General features: G+C 39.4%; 1 protein-coding gene across 4 annotated transcripts in view; it reads right to left on the bottom strand.

The window, feature by feature from the left end:
- ACYP2 (acylphosphatase 2) overlaps positions 1-20,679 on the bottom strand; it is a 191,564-nt gene that overhangs the window by 107,045 nt on the left and 63,840 nt on the right. The window contains exon 4 of one of the 4 annotated variants that reach the window (XM_064364094.1): positions 2,706-2,848. The exons of the other annotated variants lie outside the window; for them this stretch is intronic. Coding sequence (XP_064220164.1) covers positions 2,806-2,848 — 43 coding nt within the window. The 3' untranslated portion in view covers positions 2,706-2,805. Of the gene's footprint in view, positions 1-2,705; positions 2,849-20,679 lie in introns of those variants that run through there. 4 annotated transcript variants of the gene reach the window in all.

Here is a 20,679-nt window from a genome sequence, read left to right as displayed (position 1 = left end):
TGGCACCAAAGCTGATAATCCCTGTCTAGCATAGTATCCTGATGGTGAGACGAGCTTAATATTTATTAAATGTAATTCACCAAATCTTTAAAAAATGGAAATAATCACATGAGAAGAAGAAAGTGAAATCTTGGCTGGAAGTCTGTGTATGCTGACCACAGAAACAGAGCCTTATAAAGCACATGTCCATGGCTCAGTTGGGGAAAATGACAAATCTGTTTTCTTAAAGGACAAATCTTAAAATAGGTTAAGCCTGTAGTCCCAGTTATTTAGGAGGCTGAGGTGGGAGGATGGCTTGAGCCTGGGAGTCAGAGGTTGCAGTGAGCAGAGGTTTCAGCAAGCCAAGATTGTGCCACTGCACTCGAGCCTGGATGACAGAGTGAGACACTGTCTCAAAAAATAAATATGTTAAGGCCGGGCGCGGTGGCTCAAGCCTGTAATCCCAGCACTTTGGGAGGCCGAGGCGGGTGGATCACAAGGTCAAGAGATCGAGACCATCCTGGTCAACATGGTGAAACCCCATCTCTACTAATACAAAAAACTAGCTGGGCATGGTGGCGCGTGCCTGTAATCCCAGCTACTCAGGAGGCTGAGGCAGGAGAATTGTCTGAACCCAGGAGGCGGAGGTTGCAGTGAGCCGAGATCGCGCCATTGCACTCCAGCATGGGTAACGAGCGAAACTCCGTCTCAAAATAAATAAATAAATAAATAAATAAATAAATAAATAAATAAATATGTTAAATATCAAGATATAGGAGAAGTTCTGGATGCCCATTTAATACACATTCAGCCCTTTCTCCTTAGTAATGAAATCCAATTTTAATTAAGATGACAATGTGGGCTGGGCACAGTGGCTCATGCTTGTAATCCCAGCACTTTGGGAGGCTGAGGCGGGTGGATTACCTGAGGTCAGGGGTTCAAGACCAGCCTGACCAACATAGTGAAACCGTGTCTCTACTGAAAATACAAAACTTAGCTGGTCATGGTGGCAGGTGCTACTCAAGAGGCTGAGGCAGGAGAATTGCTTGAACACAGGAGGCAAAGGTTACACAGTGAGCCAAGATTGCACCATTGCACTCCAGCCTGAGCAACAGAGTGAGACTCTATCTCAAAATAAAATAAAATAAATAAATGACAATGTGCCCCTCTTAAAGAATTATTTAACCTTCTCTCTTGCAACTAAATGAAGCTCATGTCACTGAATGACAGCTCCTAAGAAAAAGCTTTAAACACAGTTAACCCAGTTAGTACAGTTTTTTGTCTGTTTGTTTGTTTGTTTTGCCTTTGGCCAGTCTTCATTCCTGCGGCCTGGGCTGTGGATGTGACAGCTGGGGCTGTGGAGCCATATTGTAACCATGAAGTACCCTGGAGGATGGAGTTTGGGATCCTTGTGAGCAGGGAACTGCCATGTGAGCCTTGAACTGTGTCTCTCTGTACTTCACTTACATAAGAGAAAAACCACCCTCTCTTTTCTTTCAGCCGTATTACTTGGGCTTCCAGTGACACTTACTTAAGGAATTAAATCTATAAACTATAGTCATGAAAGACGATTGAATGTCAAAGGATATATATCTAAAGTATTAATATCACCTCTCAGTTAATTACTACTTGCAACAGAAGTTTAAGGATCTGAGAGGATCTGCGGAGGTCCATGAAGCTGGCTAAATTGGTCTGTGGCTGGCAATGCCCTCTATACCATAGCATCTAACTCTCAGCCCCCTTACAGCAGTGACCACATTCCCAAAGAACCAATGAGGCCAGCAGAAGAGAAAAAACCTGTAGGCAGATGCACACAATGTTCTGTGAAGATCAAAACCTGCCACTGTAAATGTGACTAAAAAGACAAGAGTGAAGCAGTTTAGCCACTGAATTTTGAGGTCTCTATTCTGACCTAGTTTGGGGAGGTACCAAAAATAAGTCAATGCATATGGTTCTCTCCATTCCTACTTCCATCTGAATATCAGAAAACACAACATCCTAAAATAGCTTCTAGAGTTTCCACTAGTGATACCAACTCTGAATATATACAGTTTTAGTAATATACAGTCAAGTGACTGCCTACTATGTGGATAACATTGTAAGAAGATATAAAGATTCATAAAAGAAGGAAACAGTTCATTCCTACCCTAAATCGTTCTCCTGCCTAGTTAGGAATAGCAAACATTACACTTGCAAAGAAACTGATAATAACACGACAATGCAACAGAAAGTGTTTGCAGAACTTGTAAATGTATTAAACAGAAAAAAAATAACCAAATTAAATGTGAGAAATAACATAGGCTTTGATGCTGATGGTACTTATTTCTCAACAGATATAATTTGTACTTTATATTCATATAATATCATATTATTACATAATAATATGGACTTCCTGATAAAAGAAAAAAAATCAATCAATAAGTGCACTCAAGAATGGCATAGCATGCCTCCTGGATGAAAAAGCTGAGTTGAATGAAAGCTTTAACTCAATAAAAGTATGCAGTTAATTTTTTTCACTTCCAATTATTGATATCTTACTTCCTGTAGAATTGACTAAAACCCATTACACAGTGTTCCCAAAAGAAAATGTTGATGGGGACTGGGTATGGTGGCTCACGCCTGTAATCCCAGCACTTTAGGAGGCCAAGGCATCAGATCACTAGAGTTTAGGAATTCGAGATCAGCCTGGCCAACATGGTAAAACCCCATCTCTACTAAAAATGCAAAAATTAGCCCGGTGTGGTGGCACTCGTCTGTAGTCCCAGCTACTTGGGAGGCTGAAGCAGAAGAATCGCTTGCATCTGGTGGGTGGAGGTTGCAGTGAACCTAAATCATGCCACTGCATTCCAGCCTGGGCGACAGAGGGAGACTCTGTCAAAAAGGAAAAAAAGAAAATGCTGATGGGGTGAAAGATGATCAGTCCTGAGGCTTCACATATCATTGCCTATTTGGAAATCCGGTTTTTAATATTTTAAACACAGCACAAATAAAATCAAATGAATGGAACTCTGTAATATAAATTTTAAGCAAATTTTAAACGAATCATAAATGAGAGTGTTTCTATTATTTCCCAACTCATTATGTCAATTACTTTCTAATATGTTACTATTTGTCATTTGCAGATATAAAGACAACAATAATATCCTAATTACAGATCACAAAAATCGCCTCCATTTTGCCAGCATGCGCTATTTGTATAATAACAGTTGTCAGTCATTCCAGGCTACATTCCAACCTATATTATAGGCTTAAAAATATAAGGTTGATTTTCATCACGAGTATAAATTCCCATAATTATTATTAAATGAAAATCTGGCCTTTTGAGCAAAACAAGAACACAACTGAAAGAAAAAAAACAAATATAAAGCTAAATTTTATTCATTCAATACATTTTATCTTTTGAGTACTTGTCATGACTAAGTGTGTGCCAATTCAAGAAATGCATTTGATTCAGATGCAGGGTGGAGTCAGTTCTGGGAGCTCATCCCAGCTCTACCATCCAAAAAATGGTATCTGTTTAAATGAGTTCTTTCACTCTCCCCAAACTTCCATTTCCTTCTATTAACAAAGTTTTATAGTAATTTCCATTTTATAGACCTGTTTTAAGAATTAAATGAGATAATAAAGATTAATGTGATAACAGATACATAAGTATTCAGCAAATGGTCCCAATTCTTCTTCTGTTATTGGAACAAAATAAAACTAAAAAGTACAGTATTTGACAAACAGGGATTGGGAAGTCTCTTTTCCCTTTTAAAAGGACAAGTAACACTTCAATAGGTCTTAAAACAATTTAAACCAGGACCTCAACTTGAACCAAGTGTAGCATTATGTGAAAGGCTTTGCTCAGTTCTGTTTTCATGTTCAAGTTACATTTGCAGTATTTTCATAGGGACTACGAACTGAAGCCTAATATGGTGTGGTTCTGTGTCTCTACCCAAATCTCACCTTGAATTGTAATAATCCCCACGTGTCAAGGGTAGGACCCGGTAGAGAATAACTGAATCATGGGGGCAGTTTCTCCCATTCTGTTCTTGTGACAGTGAGTGAGTTCTCATGAGATCTGATGGTTTCATAAGTGTCTGGCATTCCCCTGCTGGCACTCATTCTCTTTCCTGCTGCCCTGTGAAGAGGTGCCTTCCACCATGATTGTAAGTTTCCTAAGGCCTCCCTAGCCATGCAGAACTGTGAGTCAATCAATCAAACCTCTTTTCTTTTTTTTCCTTTTTTTTTTTGAGACAGAGTCTCACTCCATCACCAGGCGCCAGGCTGGAGTGTAGTGGCGCGACCTCGGCTCACTGCAACCTCCGCCTCCTGGGTTCAAGCGATTCTCCTGCCTCAGCCTCCCAAGTAGCTGGGACTACAGGCGCGCGCCACCATGCCCAGCTAATTTTTTTGTATTTTTAGTAGAGACAGGGTTTCACTAGGCTGGCCAGGATGGTCTTGATCTCTTGACCTCGTGATCCGCCCACCTCGGCCTCCCAAAGTGCTGGGATTACAGACGTGAGCCACCGCGCCCGGCCTCAAACCTCTTTTCTTAATAAATTATCCAGTCTCGGGCAGTTCTTTATAGCAGTGTGAGAACAGACTAATACAAAGCCGTTATTTCTTCTTCTGTTTAAAAAGATCACAAGCCTCTATTTTTGTGTAACAGGCAAGAAACAATGAACAAAGTGGCATCAAAGTGTTTTTTACTAATAACACAACTTCCCAGGTTTTGGCTAGAATTAGAAACTTATATCAATAAAATTGGATACGTTATCTACATTTGTATTTTAAGCAGTGCTCAGACTTTTGGATTTCACAGACTAGTAATTTTTTTTTATTTTGAAAAGCACCATAAGGTTGACAACATTTTATATTTGAAATTGTTTAAAAATTAAAAATAAGTACTGTGTAATAGGGATGTTTTTAAACAGTAATAAAAATAGGGATACTAGGGAAAATTTAAAAACTGTCATCTACTATCTAGAGCATTTAATTAAAGAAAGAATATTCTAACACTATAAAAAGAAGGACATACTTTCAGATACAGGAGAAAAAATCTTTCCCAAGAAAGAATGGCTGGCTTCTATATACTGATATGTGTGTATACCCACATATATACACACATCTTCTGTATATGTATCCCAAATTTTTTTCTCCATGTATTAGTTTTTGGATTTAAATTTGAGAGTCTTCAAGTACAAACAAGATTTTTGACAGATTTAAGATTTTATGTCATTAATTACATTTATCAGTTACTGAAGAAGGAAATGTTATGGGTCAGAAATTCACTTAATTAATAGGTAGTGGGTGTCTGCCATATACCAGGCACCATGAGCATCAACAGGACCCTGGTCTCAGTGGAGCCCACATTCTTGTGGGTGGACAGATAACAGACGAATTATCTACATATGTTTGTTATCTGTCCAATAACAAACATATGCTTAGATATTGCTTCATGCTAAGAAGAAAAATGAAACAGGTTAAGATGACAAAGAATAATGGAGGGGGAGGAAAGGTATTCAAAGAAGTCTTCAATCAGGGAACATTTGAGCAGAGCTCTGAATGAAATGAGAGGGTTATTTGGACACCTCGGTAATAATAATGATTAATCGTTACATAGCATTTACTCCTGTGCCAGTGACTATTCCACCTGCTTCTCATAAATTCATTCAGGTCTCTTAAGGACTGTATGTTGGTACATTTATTATCCTCATTTTATAGATGAGAAAGCTGAGGCTCAGAAAGGTTAAGTAACTTGTGCAAGGTCACACAGCTGGTGAAGAGCAGAGCTGAAATATGAACCCCAGAGGGTCTGGCTCCAGAGAGTCTTGCTCTTAACCACTACTACTATGTTCTATCTGTCAGTGGAAACAGCAAGTGCCTCCCTGAGGTGGCATTAATGTGTTTGTTTGCCAAGATCAAGAAACAGCAAGGAGAAGCAGGCATGGCTGGAGTACAGGGAGCAAGTAGATGGGCATAAAAGATCAGATCAGAGAGGATGGTACAGTGGAGAGCAGGGGGCAGTTTACATGGGGCCTTGAACTGCTGCATGGCAAGGACTTAGGGTTTTATTCTGAGTGAAAGGGGGTTAGGGTGGCTGCTGTGCAAAGAACAGACTATTGGGGGTACAGGGGAAGGAAAACAGGGATCTGAGTCTTACACCCACTGCAATCATCTCAGAAGAGAGTGATGATGACTCAGGCTGAGGAGGGGATCACGGGAGTTGGGGCATGAGAAATTGACGTCTAGATTCTGGATATATTTTGAAAGAACAGAATTTAGTAACAGCTGAGAGAGGGAAGAGAAACAATTCATGGATTACACCAAATTTGTGACTTGAGCAACTATACGAAGGGGACTGGCATTTGCTCATATAGGGAGTACTGGGCAAGGAATGGGTTAGGGGAGAAAATTAAGCCTTTGGTTTTGAACACACTAAGTTTAATATGCCTTTTAGACACTGAAGTGAAGCAGCTTGACATGTGAGTCTGGAGTTCAGGTTTAGATATAAACACTTGGGTATATCCATTTATAGATGAGACTTAAAGCCATGGAACTGTAGAGGGAGAAAAGCACAATACCCCGGGACTCCAACCTATCCAGAAACAGGAGATGAGGCACCATGGAAGGAGATTGGCAGGGGCTGTCAGTAAGAGAGGAGGAAGATCATGGGAGTAGGGTATCCTGGCAGCCAAGGAGAAGAGAGAGTCTTAAAAAGATCAACTGTGCATATGTTGCTGAGAGGTAAAAGTGAGGTATGAGGACAGAGAATTGGCCACTGCACTTAACACTTGGAGGTCATCAGTGACTTTAACGAGAGCCCTATCAGTGGATTAGTGGAGAGAAAGGGAGAAGAGAAAGGGAAGACAATGAGAGATAGACAAGTCTTTCGAGTTTTCCTGGACGTGGAAAACAGAAAAAAAAGGGACAACATGTGAAGAAGACAGAGGTCGGAAAAGTGCATTGGGGTTTTGTTTGTTTTAAAAGATGAGATTGGCTATCACACTAAAAAAGCTCAGGCTACAAAAGCAAAAATAAATAAATGGTACTACATCACACTAAAAAGCTTCTGCACAGCAAAGGAAACGATCCACAAAATGAAAAGGCAACCTATGGATTGGAAAAAAATATTTGCAAACCCTATATCTGATAAAGGATTAATACTCAAAATGTATAAAGAACTCATACAACTCAATAGCAAGAAAACATATAACCTGATTTTTAAAATAGGCCAAGGGACCTAAGTAGACATTTCTCCAAAGAAAACATAAAAATGTCCAACAGGTATACAAAAAGATGCCTAATATCACCAATCATTCAGGAAACGCAAGTCAAAGCTACTATGAGATACCATCTCGCACCCATTAGGATGGCAATTATTAAAAAGAGATAAGTATTGGCAAGGATGTGGAGAAAAGAGAACCCTTGTACACTATTGGTGGGAATAAAGATTGGGGCAGCTATCATGTAAAATAGTAGGGAGGTTTCTAAATAAATTAAAGGTAGAATTGTCATATGACCCAGCAATCTCTCTTCTGGTATATACTCAAAGGAAATACAATTTTCAATTTATAAAGATATCTGCACTCTCATGCTCATTGCAGCATTATTTGCAATAGCTAAGATAGAAGAACAATCTAAATGTCCATTGACAGAAGAATGGAAAAACATATATATATTAAATATAATAGAATTATAGAGAGAATACAGGATCTATAGAATAGTATATATAATAGAATATTTAATTCAGCCTTTAAAATAGAGGAGGTTGTGGCCAGGCGCAATGGCTTGTGCCTGTAATCCCAGCACTTTGGGAGGCCGAGGCAGGTGGATCACAAGGTCAGGAGTTCAAGACCAGCCTGACCAACATGGTGGAACTCTGTCTCTACTAAAAATACAAAAATTAGCTGAGCATGGTGGCACACACCTGTAATCCCAGCTACTCAGGAGGCTGAGGCAGGAGAATCACTTGAACCCAGGAGGTGGAGGTTGCAGTGAGCCGAGTTCATGCCACTACACTCCAGCCTGGGTGACAGAGTGAGACTCCATCTCAAAAAAAAAAAAAAAAAAAAAAAAAAAGAGGAGGTCCTGCCCTTTGCCACAACATGGATGAAGCTGGAGGACATTATGCTAAGTAAAATAGCCAGACACAGAAAGAAAATTTTTACATGATCTCACTTACATGTGAAATCTTTAAAAAGTCAAATATACAAAGATAGAGAATAAAGCAGTGGCTAGGTGGAGGGGGAGGGGGAGGAAACAGGGAAATGCAGGTCAGAGGACAAAAAGTAGTAGATACTAGGATGAACAAGTCTAGAGACCTAATGGACAACATGACTACAGTTAATAATAGCGTGTTATATTTGGAATTTTTGCTAAATGAGATTATGGCTGCTCTGGCCACACACACAAATTGGGCAACTGTGAGATGATGGGTATGTTAATTTGCTTCACTGTAGTAACCGTTTTACTATCTATATGTATCTTAAGGAACATCAGGTCATAAACTTTAAACATACAAAATAAAATTTGTTTTAAAGAATTATGAGAGAGATATCACAGCATGTTTGTTTGTCAGTGGGAATGATCTGGGAGAAGAGAGAGATGACAGGTGCAGGAGAAAGTCCTTGGTTAGGCAGGTGGGATAGGAGCCAGAGCATAAGTGGAGGGGCTGTTCGTTTGCGGGAACAGGAGAAAGGAGAGCATCAGGTACGGACATCAGTAGGCTGGGGATGGGAGCGTGGAGCCTACGTCAGTACTGCTGCAAGCACACATCATCTGGGGATCTTGTTAAAATGAAAACACTGATTCGGGAGGTCTGGGGTGGGACCTGAGAATCCACATTTCTAACATGCTCCCATAGTTGCTGGCCATGGACCATACTTGTGAGTAGCAAGGCTGTATGATTTGTTTCTTTAAACAACAATTTATTTCTGAATATAAGAAGAAATGTATGTTCATCTTATAGTATGAAAAATACTACATAAAAATTCTATACCCAGAAATAATCCTTGTTAATATTTAGATGTATTTGTCAACGCTTTAAAAATGTTTACATGTTTGTGTATATATTAAAATCACTATTATTTTTAAAAATTAGAATACTACTATAGCTACTGCTTGCTCTTTTAACAATATAATAGTGAGCATCTTCCAATTTCTTTAAACATTTTTAAAAATATTTCAACGAAATCAAGATATACAAGCTGAGATATGGAAAAAATACATAACTTTACTGAGTTTCTGTACAGGGCTACAATTTGATCTATAGTTCCCATGTCTGGTAGTGGGGTGGGGGTGGAATCTTACTCTTCAAAATGACTAACATTTTTTAAAGAATAATTTAAATATTTTTAAAAGGTTTTAAAGTGTGTGTTTTAAATAAATATGCTATCATTTAAGGTTCAAACTCTCTATTAGAACTGTATTTTCTCCCTTCCAAAAAGCTCCCTTCCCACTTCTTTTCCCCCAAGATGACATCTGGGTATGAATGTTCTCTGCTGCTATAACAAAATACCTGAGATTACATAATTTATAAAGAAGAGAAATTTATTCCCTCACAGTTCTGGAGGTTGGGAAGTCCAAAATCAAGGCTATAACAGGTTAGTGCCTGGTCTCTCTGCTTCTAAGACAGCAGCTTGAAGGCTGTGTCCTCCAGTGGGAAGAAATGTTACGTTCTCTTGTGCTAGAAGGGGAAAAGAAAGGTAGAACCCACAGGCCCTTTTCATAGCAGCAACAATCCATCAGTGAGGGTCCCCCCCTAAACACCTCCCATTAGGCCCCACCTCCCAACACTGTTGCACTGGGGATTAAATTTCTGACACATAGATTCTGGAGGACACATTCAGACCTAGCAGGGTGCAAAGGAGAGCCTGGCTTATGTTGATAGCAGTGGAAGGCTTTTTCTCTGGGTGTGGCCCTCTGGGTCTTCACCAGCCTCTAATGAGCAGCCCCTTCTCCCCAGTGCTTACCAGGAACCATGCAGTGTTGCCTGCTGTGCAGTGGCTGATTCTACCAAGACCTCAAAGGCACATGGCAGCCCTGATGTATGTTCTTGGACCTTGCTATTTGCTCTGGTCTGTGACCTTTTATCCTTCCCCACATCTCTTTTTGTTACCTGTTCTCTCAGCCTTTTTGTTCTGCATCACACACGTAGGCTGAGAGTCCCTGGACGTACTGTCTCAGGCCATCCAGGTAGACATCTCCCTCCAGCAACACTGCCCTGCCACTCCCAAGATGTGCGGACTATGCCAAGGAAGTACAGACCGCTCCTGGGTTCTTAGGTTCCCCAATGTGGGAATTCACTCAGGGTGGTAGCAAAAATATTAAGGGAAAAATAGTAGAGAAAGTTATAAGAATATAGTCTCAAACCCTTTTGGAAGGCCTAAGGGTTTTTTTCATCATTTCAGTAGAAGTTTCAGTTTAAGGCAGACTAAATCCCCTTTACATTTAGTTAATAAGTAAAGCAAATAGCTAGGGTATGTGAGGGAGTTTACCTTACTAACTTGTTTACTCATATGGTCTTAAAACTAATATTTGAGCCAGATGGCCCTCTGTGGTGGAGGGGAGGTTGACCAGGGATTTTATCCACTAATGGTGTTTGCTTTGGGCATTGGAACCTGTGCTTTAATCTTCAACCTCTAGCGGTGTTGACTCAAGCCTTTGTCAATTAAACTTTACTAAATAAATGCAATCCTCTCTGGCTGGTGGGGGCCGGCAGTTGCAACTGTTTACAGCACTCTCCAGGGTATCTGTAAACCACACAGACCCTCAGCTGAACTGGCAAAGCATAATATCTGTGTGTCAGAGTACTTTATTCATCTGTCATTGAGTCAGGGTCTGCAGGACAGACCCCCACAGGTAGTGACCCTGCCATGGATCATGCCATTGACATCCTGAGGTTTTTAACCCTGGGAGGGCAAGAGAGACACACTGCAATCTGCACCCCTGCTGCTCTCTGTAACAGGCTCCCCTAAGAGGCTTTCTTCCTTCCCTCCTTTGGGAAGGATTGTATGTGCCCTTACATCTTGGCTTATAGTAAAAGTACATATTCAGCCTGCTGAATTTTCCTCCTGACATGTGAAGAAGACTTTTGGGGAATTTAGAAGCAAGGTTGGCTTTTAAGACTATTATTTCCCTGTGGATGAAAAAAATCTAATTTGAAACTTAAAGCTGCAGAATGTGCCTTTGTCCTCTTCCTCTCATGGTATAGTAACTCAAAAATATTACTTGATTATATGATTTTTTAAAATTAATGAACGATATTTTACTATATGGTATACTGTAATTTATTTAACCACTATGCTATGACTGAATAAGAATGATAATATTCATAGTTTAAAAACAACACTATTGGCTGCGTGCAGTGGCACATGCCTGTAATCCCAACACTTGCAGAAGTTGAGGTGAGTGGATCACCTGAGGTCAGGAGTTTGAGACCAGCCTGGCCAACATGGTGAAACCTCGTCTGTACTAAAAATACAAAAATTAGCCAGGCGTGGTGATGGGCACCTGTAATCTCAGCTACATGAGAGGCTGAGGCAGGAGAATCCCTTGAACACAGGAGGTGGAGGTTGCAGTGAGCTGAGATCGAACCACTGTACTCCAGCCTGGGCAACAAGAGTGAAACTCCATCTCCAGAAAAAAAAAACCAACCCACTATTTATATATAAATCTACTATCTGATTATTTCCTAGGTACCTATTTCTACAAATGTAATTATAGGAAGAAAGGAAAGGATATGAATGTTTTCAAGGCTTTATCTACATGCTGTTAGTCTTACAAAATTTTCATACCAATTTACAATGCAAACTGCAGTGCCTGAGAGAAGCCATTTCTCTGTATACTTCCCACTCTGGCTATTACATTACATTCTTTTTTCTCCTCTTTTTTTTTTTTTTTTTTTGGTAAGTTGAGGTAAATTTCATATGTAACATAAAATTAAACATTTTAAAGTGAACAATTATTCAATGACATTTAGTACATTCACAATATTGTGCTGGCATTCTTCTTAATCTTTGCCAATTTGATGGTTTAAAAAAGTTCTCTCTTTATATTAAATTTTCTTAACTACTAGGGATATTAAACATTTTGCATGTGTTTGCAGATCAATGTTTTTTGCTTCTCTTGTGAGCTAACTGGACATTTTTTCTATTTGGATTTTTTGCAGTGTTTTATATTTCAAATATTTAATATTTATAATACATATATTTCAACTCTATTTTAACAAGTCACCTTTTGCTTATAGTATTCCTTGGCATATAAAGTTTTAAATACTTCAAGACTATCCTACACCTTCATATTTTATTTGACTTTCAGCTTATTAGCCCTTCACGAACTCCAAAACTTGGTGTCTATATACTCTTCCGTTCCTTAATAGTTTAATCTTTTAATCTAGATATGATTTATTTTGTAGGAGGAAGTAAATTTATTATTTTTCCAAATAATTATCCATGTTCTCAGCATTGTTTGCCAAATAAATCCATCTTTATCTAGACTTTCTATTTCATTAACCTAACTGGCCTATATCTCTATTAAACTAGACTGCTAAAATTACTGTAAGATTTTTAATACTTCATTCTAAATTTTTGTTGTTTCTTTTTAAAAAATCCCTAGGAGATAAATGACGACTTTATCAGTTAAGATGCTTTAGGCTGCCAATAACCAAAAGCTCAATTCCAAGGGGCTTAAACAATAGAAATTTACTGGCATTGATAACCATGAGTTCAAAGGTAGATCAAATTTCAGGGTTTCCCAAAACAATGGCCATCAATACCATTGAATAACAGATGTGTTTTTATCTCCTATCTTCCAGCTCTGCCATCCACTGAGTCAAGTTCACCCTGCAACTAGATCTCCTCATGGGCATAGAATGGCTGCCAGAAGCAGCCTGAATCATTGCATCCTCATTCACATCTGGCAGAAGAGTAAAAGTTACCAGCAAACCAGTTTTTGTGGGTCACTAATCTGAATTCTGTCATCTGCCCATTCTCTTATCAATCATAACTAAGGAAAGGATTTTAATTATTTGCTTGGATTAATCAGGGGCACCCATACACCTGGCATAGAATGGGTATTGGGGAGACAATCACAACTTACATTACAATTAGAATTGCTTAAATGCATTAGTTAATTTGAAATGAATTTATATTGTTATAATATGGAGTCTTTTCATCTAAAACATAGCACCTTTTCCCATTTATTTAAGTTTTCTGCTTTTCTAACATGTATTTCAGTAAGGGCTTGTAAATTGTCTTCCCATATATTCTGTACATAATCTATTTACCACATTCATTTATTTAATTCTGTTTATCACATTTGTATCTATCACCTATGTTCATTTAATTCTAGATATTTTTATTTAGAGTTCTATCATGAACGGGATCTTATTTTCTGTTACATTTTCTACCTACTTACATGATTTAGGATTTTTTCTTTTTCTTTTTTTAGTTTAAACTAGCTTAAGCATGAAAACATTTACTGGTTTATGTAACTGGAAGTCCTGTCCAGGATGCCCTTGGCCAAGCAAGAGGCCTGCTGCTTGGGGCCCACATTGTATAAAGTCCCCAAGAACAAAGACATAAAAAAATTAACTTACTAAGGAATATATCTAAGTGCCTCTGTCGCTCAGGACATGGCACCCAGAACCGGCAAACACAACCCACAATGCTAACCATCCATTCTCTTGACTAATACTACTCAGGTCCCTGGGAAATCTTTCTTTGTATATCTTGCCCTATGTCCTCAAAATAAAAAAATGACTGTTTCTAAATATTGTATAACTTTGGCCTTGGAGACAGGCCCTGCTTCCAACTACTGGGAGAATCTAAGTAGGAATGCTTAGGTGAAAGAAATGAGAAATTATCTTGTCAAATCCTTTCTCTTAGACAGAACGAATGCAATAGATTCTTGCATAAGGAAGTATCTTTCTGGAAGTGTTGAGCATCTATCATCTTGCTTCTCTTTGGTTTTCAGTGTATGGTTCTAGAGAAATAACTCACATTACTCTTAAATGTGAACATTTTACATGTAGCTATAACATGCTCCAAGTGTGATACCAATTCTTTACCTTGATAACTAATCACTTAGCACTAAAATGAAGAATGATTTTATTTTCATAAAAATATTATAAGATTAAATTATAAGATTTTCAAAAGATTAAAGTTTAAACATTCAGATTAAATTAAATACATTCATAAATTATAATTTGTAGTTCATCTTAGAATAGGCAACTTGAGATATTTTAGAAGATAAATGACATTTCTGAAAAATATAGAATTTAATCTTTCACATTTTTACAATTGCTGTAATTGACTTTTATGAAAATATGTTCAAATTAGGCACATTTTAATACAATTATATTTTTAAAATATTTGAGATCATTACTGTCAATAGAAAAAAATGAAGTTAATCTTTTTTTCTTTTTTTTGAGACCAGGTCTCGCCCTGTTGCCCAGGCTGGAGTGCAGTGGCGCAATCACTGTAGCCTGAACTTTCTGGGTTCAATTGATCCTCCTGCCTCAGCCTCCCAAAGTGCTGGGATTACAGGCATGGGCCACACTCCTGGTATGAATATCTCGATTATAATAAAATTAATGATTTTGCTGAAATAAAAGCAAGGAAAATAAATTTTATGGAATAAATTATAACTCATTATCTTATCACTCATCTAAAAATGCTCCCACATCATCAGAACACCCAGATATGCCTAATTATTAAATTTAATCATTTTTATATTTTGTTAACTTACAGTCATATGGAAACCATAGCTTTATAATTTTGATTTATATGTCATGAAAGGCTTATTTATCAAGGCAGAGATATAGAACATATTTCACATAACAGCTTATTGACTTAAAATTCAAGGTTTAGAAATAAGGATTATGGGCCATTTATGTTAAATGGTGATGATGGCAACTATCTGTAAGTTGTTCCTAGCTTGAGTTATATTTGCCTTTAGCATTTGATCATTATCATGTTCATGTTGGCTTAATATAGATATCCTTTATCCTTTCCATATGACGTTATTTCCAGAGCTGTAAGACCAGGTCTCCCTGCCAAGTTTTGGGAACCCTGGGTCTGCACCAAGATGGGCACTGCCACTGTAAGCAAATAATAAGCCAAGGAAAAGAAAACAAACTGTTCTAAATTCAAGGAGTCACTGCCAATAGTGTGACTTTGCATGACTGACTCTCTGCTTTACTCATACAGGGTCAAGAGACAAGGCTGTCCAGATACCAAACAGTGGACACAAATTTTATCTTCTACCAGGAATCGTCACTCACACCTGTAATTCCAGCACTCCGGGAGGCCAAGGTAGGAGGATTGCTTGAGCCCAGGAGTTCAAGACTAGCCTGGGAAACAGACTCCACCTCTACAAAAAAAAAAAAAAAAAAAGTAGAAAAAATAGCTGGGCATGGTGGTGCATGCCTGTAGTCCCAGCTAGTCAGAAGGCTAAGGTGGGAGAAGCACTTGAGCCTGGGAGGTCAAGGCTGCAGTGAGCCAGGATTGTGCCACTGCATTCCAGCCTGGGCAACAGAGTGAGACTCTCTCAACAACAACAAAATTTATCTTCCCTGTAATCTTAGCACTTAGGGAGGTTGAGGCGGGTGGTTCATGAGGTCAGGAGTTCGAGACGAGCCTGGCCAATATGGTGAAACCCCATCTCTACTAAAAATACAAAAATTAGCTGGGCATGGTGGTGCATGCCTGTAATCCCAGCTACTGGGGAGGCTGAGGCAGGAGAATCGCTGGAAACTGGAAGGCGAAGGTTGCAAGGAGCCGAGATCGCGCCACTGCGCTCCAGCCTGGATGATAAAGCACAACTTCATCTCAAAAAAAAACAAAAACAAAAAACAAAAAACAAAAACCTATCCTCTATTTTTCTGTTTCCTTTGTTATTTTTAGTGGCAGAATGGTAGAAGTTTATCTTAGACACATAAATAAGTATATAGGGTTTTGTAAGAGAGGGTCCATCATATTTTAAGATTTATGGCCTATGTTTTATGCACCTTTTTACATGTTTATTTCACACACAAAAAAAGTTTAACATAAAATGTGCATACCAGTGGGGTAAAAAGTCATTACTACTAGTCAGGAGAACCAGTGACCAGAAATGACTTGAATCGCAGTCAAATAAGATCAATAATTAAACCCTGACAAGGCAGGGATAGTGTTTATTTTATTCACCATCATGTCACCAAAGACTGGCACATGGTAAGTGCTCAATAAATATTTGATGACTTAAATTGATTCAAAGATGTATCGAACAGTTTCTTAAAATTACATCATTGGAAATGGGTATTACGGAATTCAGATTATATGTAATTTTAGGAAAGATTAACAGGAAATTAATATTTATGTGGGGCCTGGCAGAAAGTCATGCTTACAATGCTAGGAGTTTTCTCTGATTTAATTCTGCTACTACTGTGAATAGTAGGGATTATTATTATTATTATTCACGTTCTTGTTATATTTTCAGCCTGTCATGGTGTTCAGCAAGGTTAAGAAACTTGAACAAGGTCATAAAGTTGGATTTCAGTTCGGTTCTCTCACTCCATTCAAACACACTACCTTTCATAACACATAAAATGAGGTTTGCATTATCCTTGACCATCCAATCTGAAGTGCCCTGCCCACTTACTCTCTTTCATCATCCTGTTTATTTCCTTCTAGGACTTGTCACAGTTCACAATTATCTTGTTTATTTGCTAGTTACCCCACTCCCTTGAGAAATGTTTGTACTATAAGAGTGGGTAATTTTTCCAGTTTGCTCACAGCCATATCCCAGTGCTTTGAACACAATAGGTTCTTGATAAATATTTATCAAATACAATGAATGAATGAATACACTTAAGTGCTTTTGTATGACTAAATCAAGTTAACTTAAGTAAAGAGATCTGGTATGGTCTGAATGTTTATGTCCCTCCAAAATTCTTATCTTAAAATCCAATCCCCATTGTGAGGGCATTTGGAGGTGGGTGCTTTGAAAGGTGATTAGGTTGTGAGAGCTGAGCCTTCATGAATGGGATTAATGTCTGTCATATTGACAAATACATATTGGGCTGGGCATGGTGGCTCATGCCTGAAATCCCAGCACTTTGGGAGGCTGAGGCAGGAGATTGCTTGAGCTCAGGAGTTCGAGACAGGCCTGGGCAACATGGCGAAATCCCAGCTCTACAAAAAAATACAAAAATTAGCCGGGCATGGTGGTGTGAGCCTGTGGTCCCAGCTACTCAGGAGGCTGAAGTGGGAGGATCACCTGAGCCCAGTCGGTTGAGACTGCAGTGAGCCATGATTGTGCCACCACACTTTAGCATGGGCAACAGAGCAAGACCATGCCTCAGAAAGAAAGAAAACCAACAAATATCTATTTGGTCTTTGATCACAGTTTTCTGGCATAGAACTCCTAAAATCCTTAGAATCTCCAAAGTGATGTCTTTTTGTATGCTAATGATTGACTGATAACTAGCAACCCCCAGGTGGTAGCATCAGGATGGAGGCTGGTCACTGGAAAGACGAAGGCATGTTGAGAGGTTTAAGATTTTCAGCCCCACCTCCTAACCTCTAGGAAAAGGAGAGGGGATAAAAGTTAAGCTGATCACCAATGGCCAATGATTTAATCAATCATGCCTATTGATTGAAGCCTCCATTTAAAAAAATTAAAAAATAAAAATAGAAATAAATACATAAATAAACAGGATTTGGAGACTTTCCAGATAGCTAAGCACCTGGAGCTTCCTGGAGGGTAGTATGCCCAGGACAGCATGGAAGCTCCATGCCCTATGCATCTCTAATTTGTATCCTTGGTAATATCCTTTATGATAAACTAGTAAATATAAGTTTCCAAGTTCTGTGAGCTACCCTAGCAAATTAACTGAATTCAAAGAGGGGGTCAGGGGAACCCCCACTTGAAGCCAGCCAGTTGGTCAGAGGTTCCAGAGACTCAGACTTGCTACTGATTTCTGGGACTTGGGAGGAAACCTTGGGGACTGAGCCCCCAGCCTGTGGGATCTTGTCAGAGGCATTTGAACCAGAGCAACTCCATCTTTATAATAGGAGCTGGGTAAAATAAGGCTGAAACCTACTGGGCTGCATTCTCAGATGTTTAAGACATTCTAAGTCACAGGATGAGATACCAGGTCAGCACAAGATACAGGTCATAAAGACCTTGCTGACAAGACAGGATGCAGTAAAGAGGCCAGCCAAAACCCACCAAAACCAAGATGGTGACAAGAGTGGCCTCTGGTCGTCCTCACTGCTGCACTCCCACCAGCACCACGAGTTTACAAATGCCATAGCAACCTCAGGAAGTTACCCTATATGATCTAAAAAGGGGAGGCATGAACAGTCCACCCCTTGTTTAGCATATAATCAAGAAATAACCATAAAAATTAGCTACCACCAGCCTTTGGGGCTGCTTTGTCTCTGGAGTAGCCGTTCCTTTGTTCCTTTACTTTCCTAATAATCTTGCTTTCACTTTACTCTGTGGACTTGCCCTAATTTCTTTCTTGCGAGAGATCCAAGAACCCTCTCTTGGGGTCTGGATCAGGATCCCTTTCTAGTAACAATCTGATGCTATCTCCAAGTAGATAGTGTCAGAACTGAATTGGAGGATACCCAGTTGGTATCTACTACAAAACCAATTGCTTGCTCGGTGGTGGGGAGACACTCCTCCCCCACCCACCCACCCCTCAAACCACCTACATTTGGTCACAGGTCTGCACTGATTGTTGTTGAGTGAGAGAAATTTAGAAAGCACTTCTCTAAAAAAATAAATAAATAAAACTCTAAAAAGAGTTTTTTCTCTACCCTTAATGCCCTTATAAGGTTCTAGAGAGCTCCCTCACCCTTTCCACCATGTAAGGACATAGCAAGACAACAGCTGTCTATGAACCGAGAAGGAAGCCCTCACCTGGACTAAGACAAGATCTTACAAAGGGTCACTGAATAATGAAGAGAACTAGCGTCCAGAATTTAAATGTTCATGGTTACTTTGTTCTAGTCTTATTCTCTTTCTTTCAAACCCTACTCTTAGTGTTTTCAATTATGGTGCTATTTTTACTCAAGTTACATGGTGATCAAACTGTATTCTCTTTCAAATCCTTCCCACTAAATGCTTTGTATTTTTTCTAGAATTACAAGTACACAAGGAATATAAAAGGGCCACCAAGCCCATTATCCAATATCCACGCAAAGTCTGGCCCAGAAAACATAAAGGATGTTAGATTCAAGTAAAAGTATTGTTTACACCAGTTTGTTTAGCTGTTTTAATAAACAGCCTTGAACTAGGGATCTTAATGCGGTGGGACTGGGGCACAGCCTTGCTTTCTTTTGTGGTAGCTACAGAGTATAGCCAGCCTCATCATCTTGAAAATATGTTTCTTTAGTCATTATAAACCCTGTACAAAAGAAATCAGATGGATTAGAGCAAATCTCTTACCACTACTGAATAAACAACTCAAGGTTCATGGTCTAGCCATCAATAACAGTCATTTAAAAATGTGTTTATTGGAAGTTTTTAATGGCATAATAAATGCTTTGATGTATTGTGATAAAAATCAATATAAAATGTATATATATACTTTAACAATAGGGAACTAAAGAAATACTTGTTAAGTCTACATGATGAAATTATACACAGCCAATAAAAATCATGTTTTAGAAGAATCATTAAGAAGTAGGAGGCCAGGCACGGTGGCTCACACTTACAATCCCAGCACTTTGGGAGGCCAAGACAGGCAGATCACCTGAAATGTCAGGAGTTCAAGACCAGCCTGGACAACATCATGAAACCCCATCTCTACTAAAAATACAAAAAATTAGCCAAGTGTGGTGGCACATGCCTGTAGTGCCAGCTACTTAGGAGGCTGAGACACGAGAATCATTTGAACCATGGAGGCAGAGGTTGCAGTGAGCCGAGATCGTGCCACTGAACTCCAGCCTGGGTAACAGAGGGAGACTCCATCTCAAAAACAAAAAACAAAACAAAACAAAAGCGGCTGGGCACAGTGACTCACGCCTGTAATCCCAGCACTTTGGGAGACCAAGGAGGGCGGATTGCTTGAGCTCAGGAGTTTGAGACCAGCCTGGGTAACACAGTGAAATCTCGTCTCTACTAAAATACAAAAAATTAGCCGGGCATGGCACCATGCACCTGTATTCCCAGCTACTTGGGAGGCTGAGGCAGGAGAACAGCAAGAACTGGGAGGCGGAGGTTGCAGTGCACCAAGATCGCGCATCTACACTCCTGCCTGTATAACAGACTCCATCTCAAAAAAAAAAAGAAGTAGGGAAATGCTTTCAGTTCATTTTGTATCAGTCCTGGTCCTGCCAGAAAATAGATGGCACACTCAAATGGAGTGATTGAGAAGAGTGACTATTTGCAAAGGTGTGGGCAAGGATAAGAAACCAGGGAGACTGAGGAAGCACCCCAAGGCTGGCAGCACTGGGGAGTCATTTCCATTCCTAGGCATGAAAGGGTTGGAGGAAGCAATTACCAGCACTCAGTAACACCTGTAGCTCTAGGAGAAGACCTCACACCATGAGCTGTGGACTTAGTAGAAGAATGACGCTTCTTTTAACGCACAGCCTGGCAGCAAGGAGGGATACCCCAGTCTCTGTCCTCCCATCATCTGATCTCCTAACAATACCTTCCATTGGCAGCATCCAACTGGAAGGCAGAGGGCAAAGGGGCTCATTACTGTAGCCCATC

This window comes from Aotus nancymaae, unplaced genomic scaffold (assembly GCF_030222135.1).
Source record: "Aotus nancymaae isolate 86718 unplaced genomic scaffold, 86718_ANA_hifiasm-v0.15.2.pri h1tg000057l, whole genome shotgun sequence".
Taxonomy (NCBI): domain Eukaryota; kingdom Metazoa; phylum Chordata; class Mammalia; order Primates; family Aotidae; genus Aotus; species Aotus nancymaae.
Note: the sequence above shows the minus strand (reverse complement) of the source record. Positions and strands in the feature narration are given on the sequence as shown.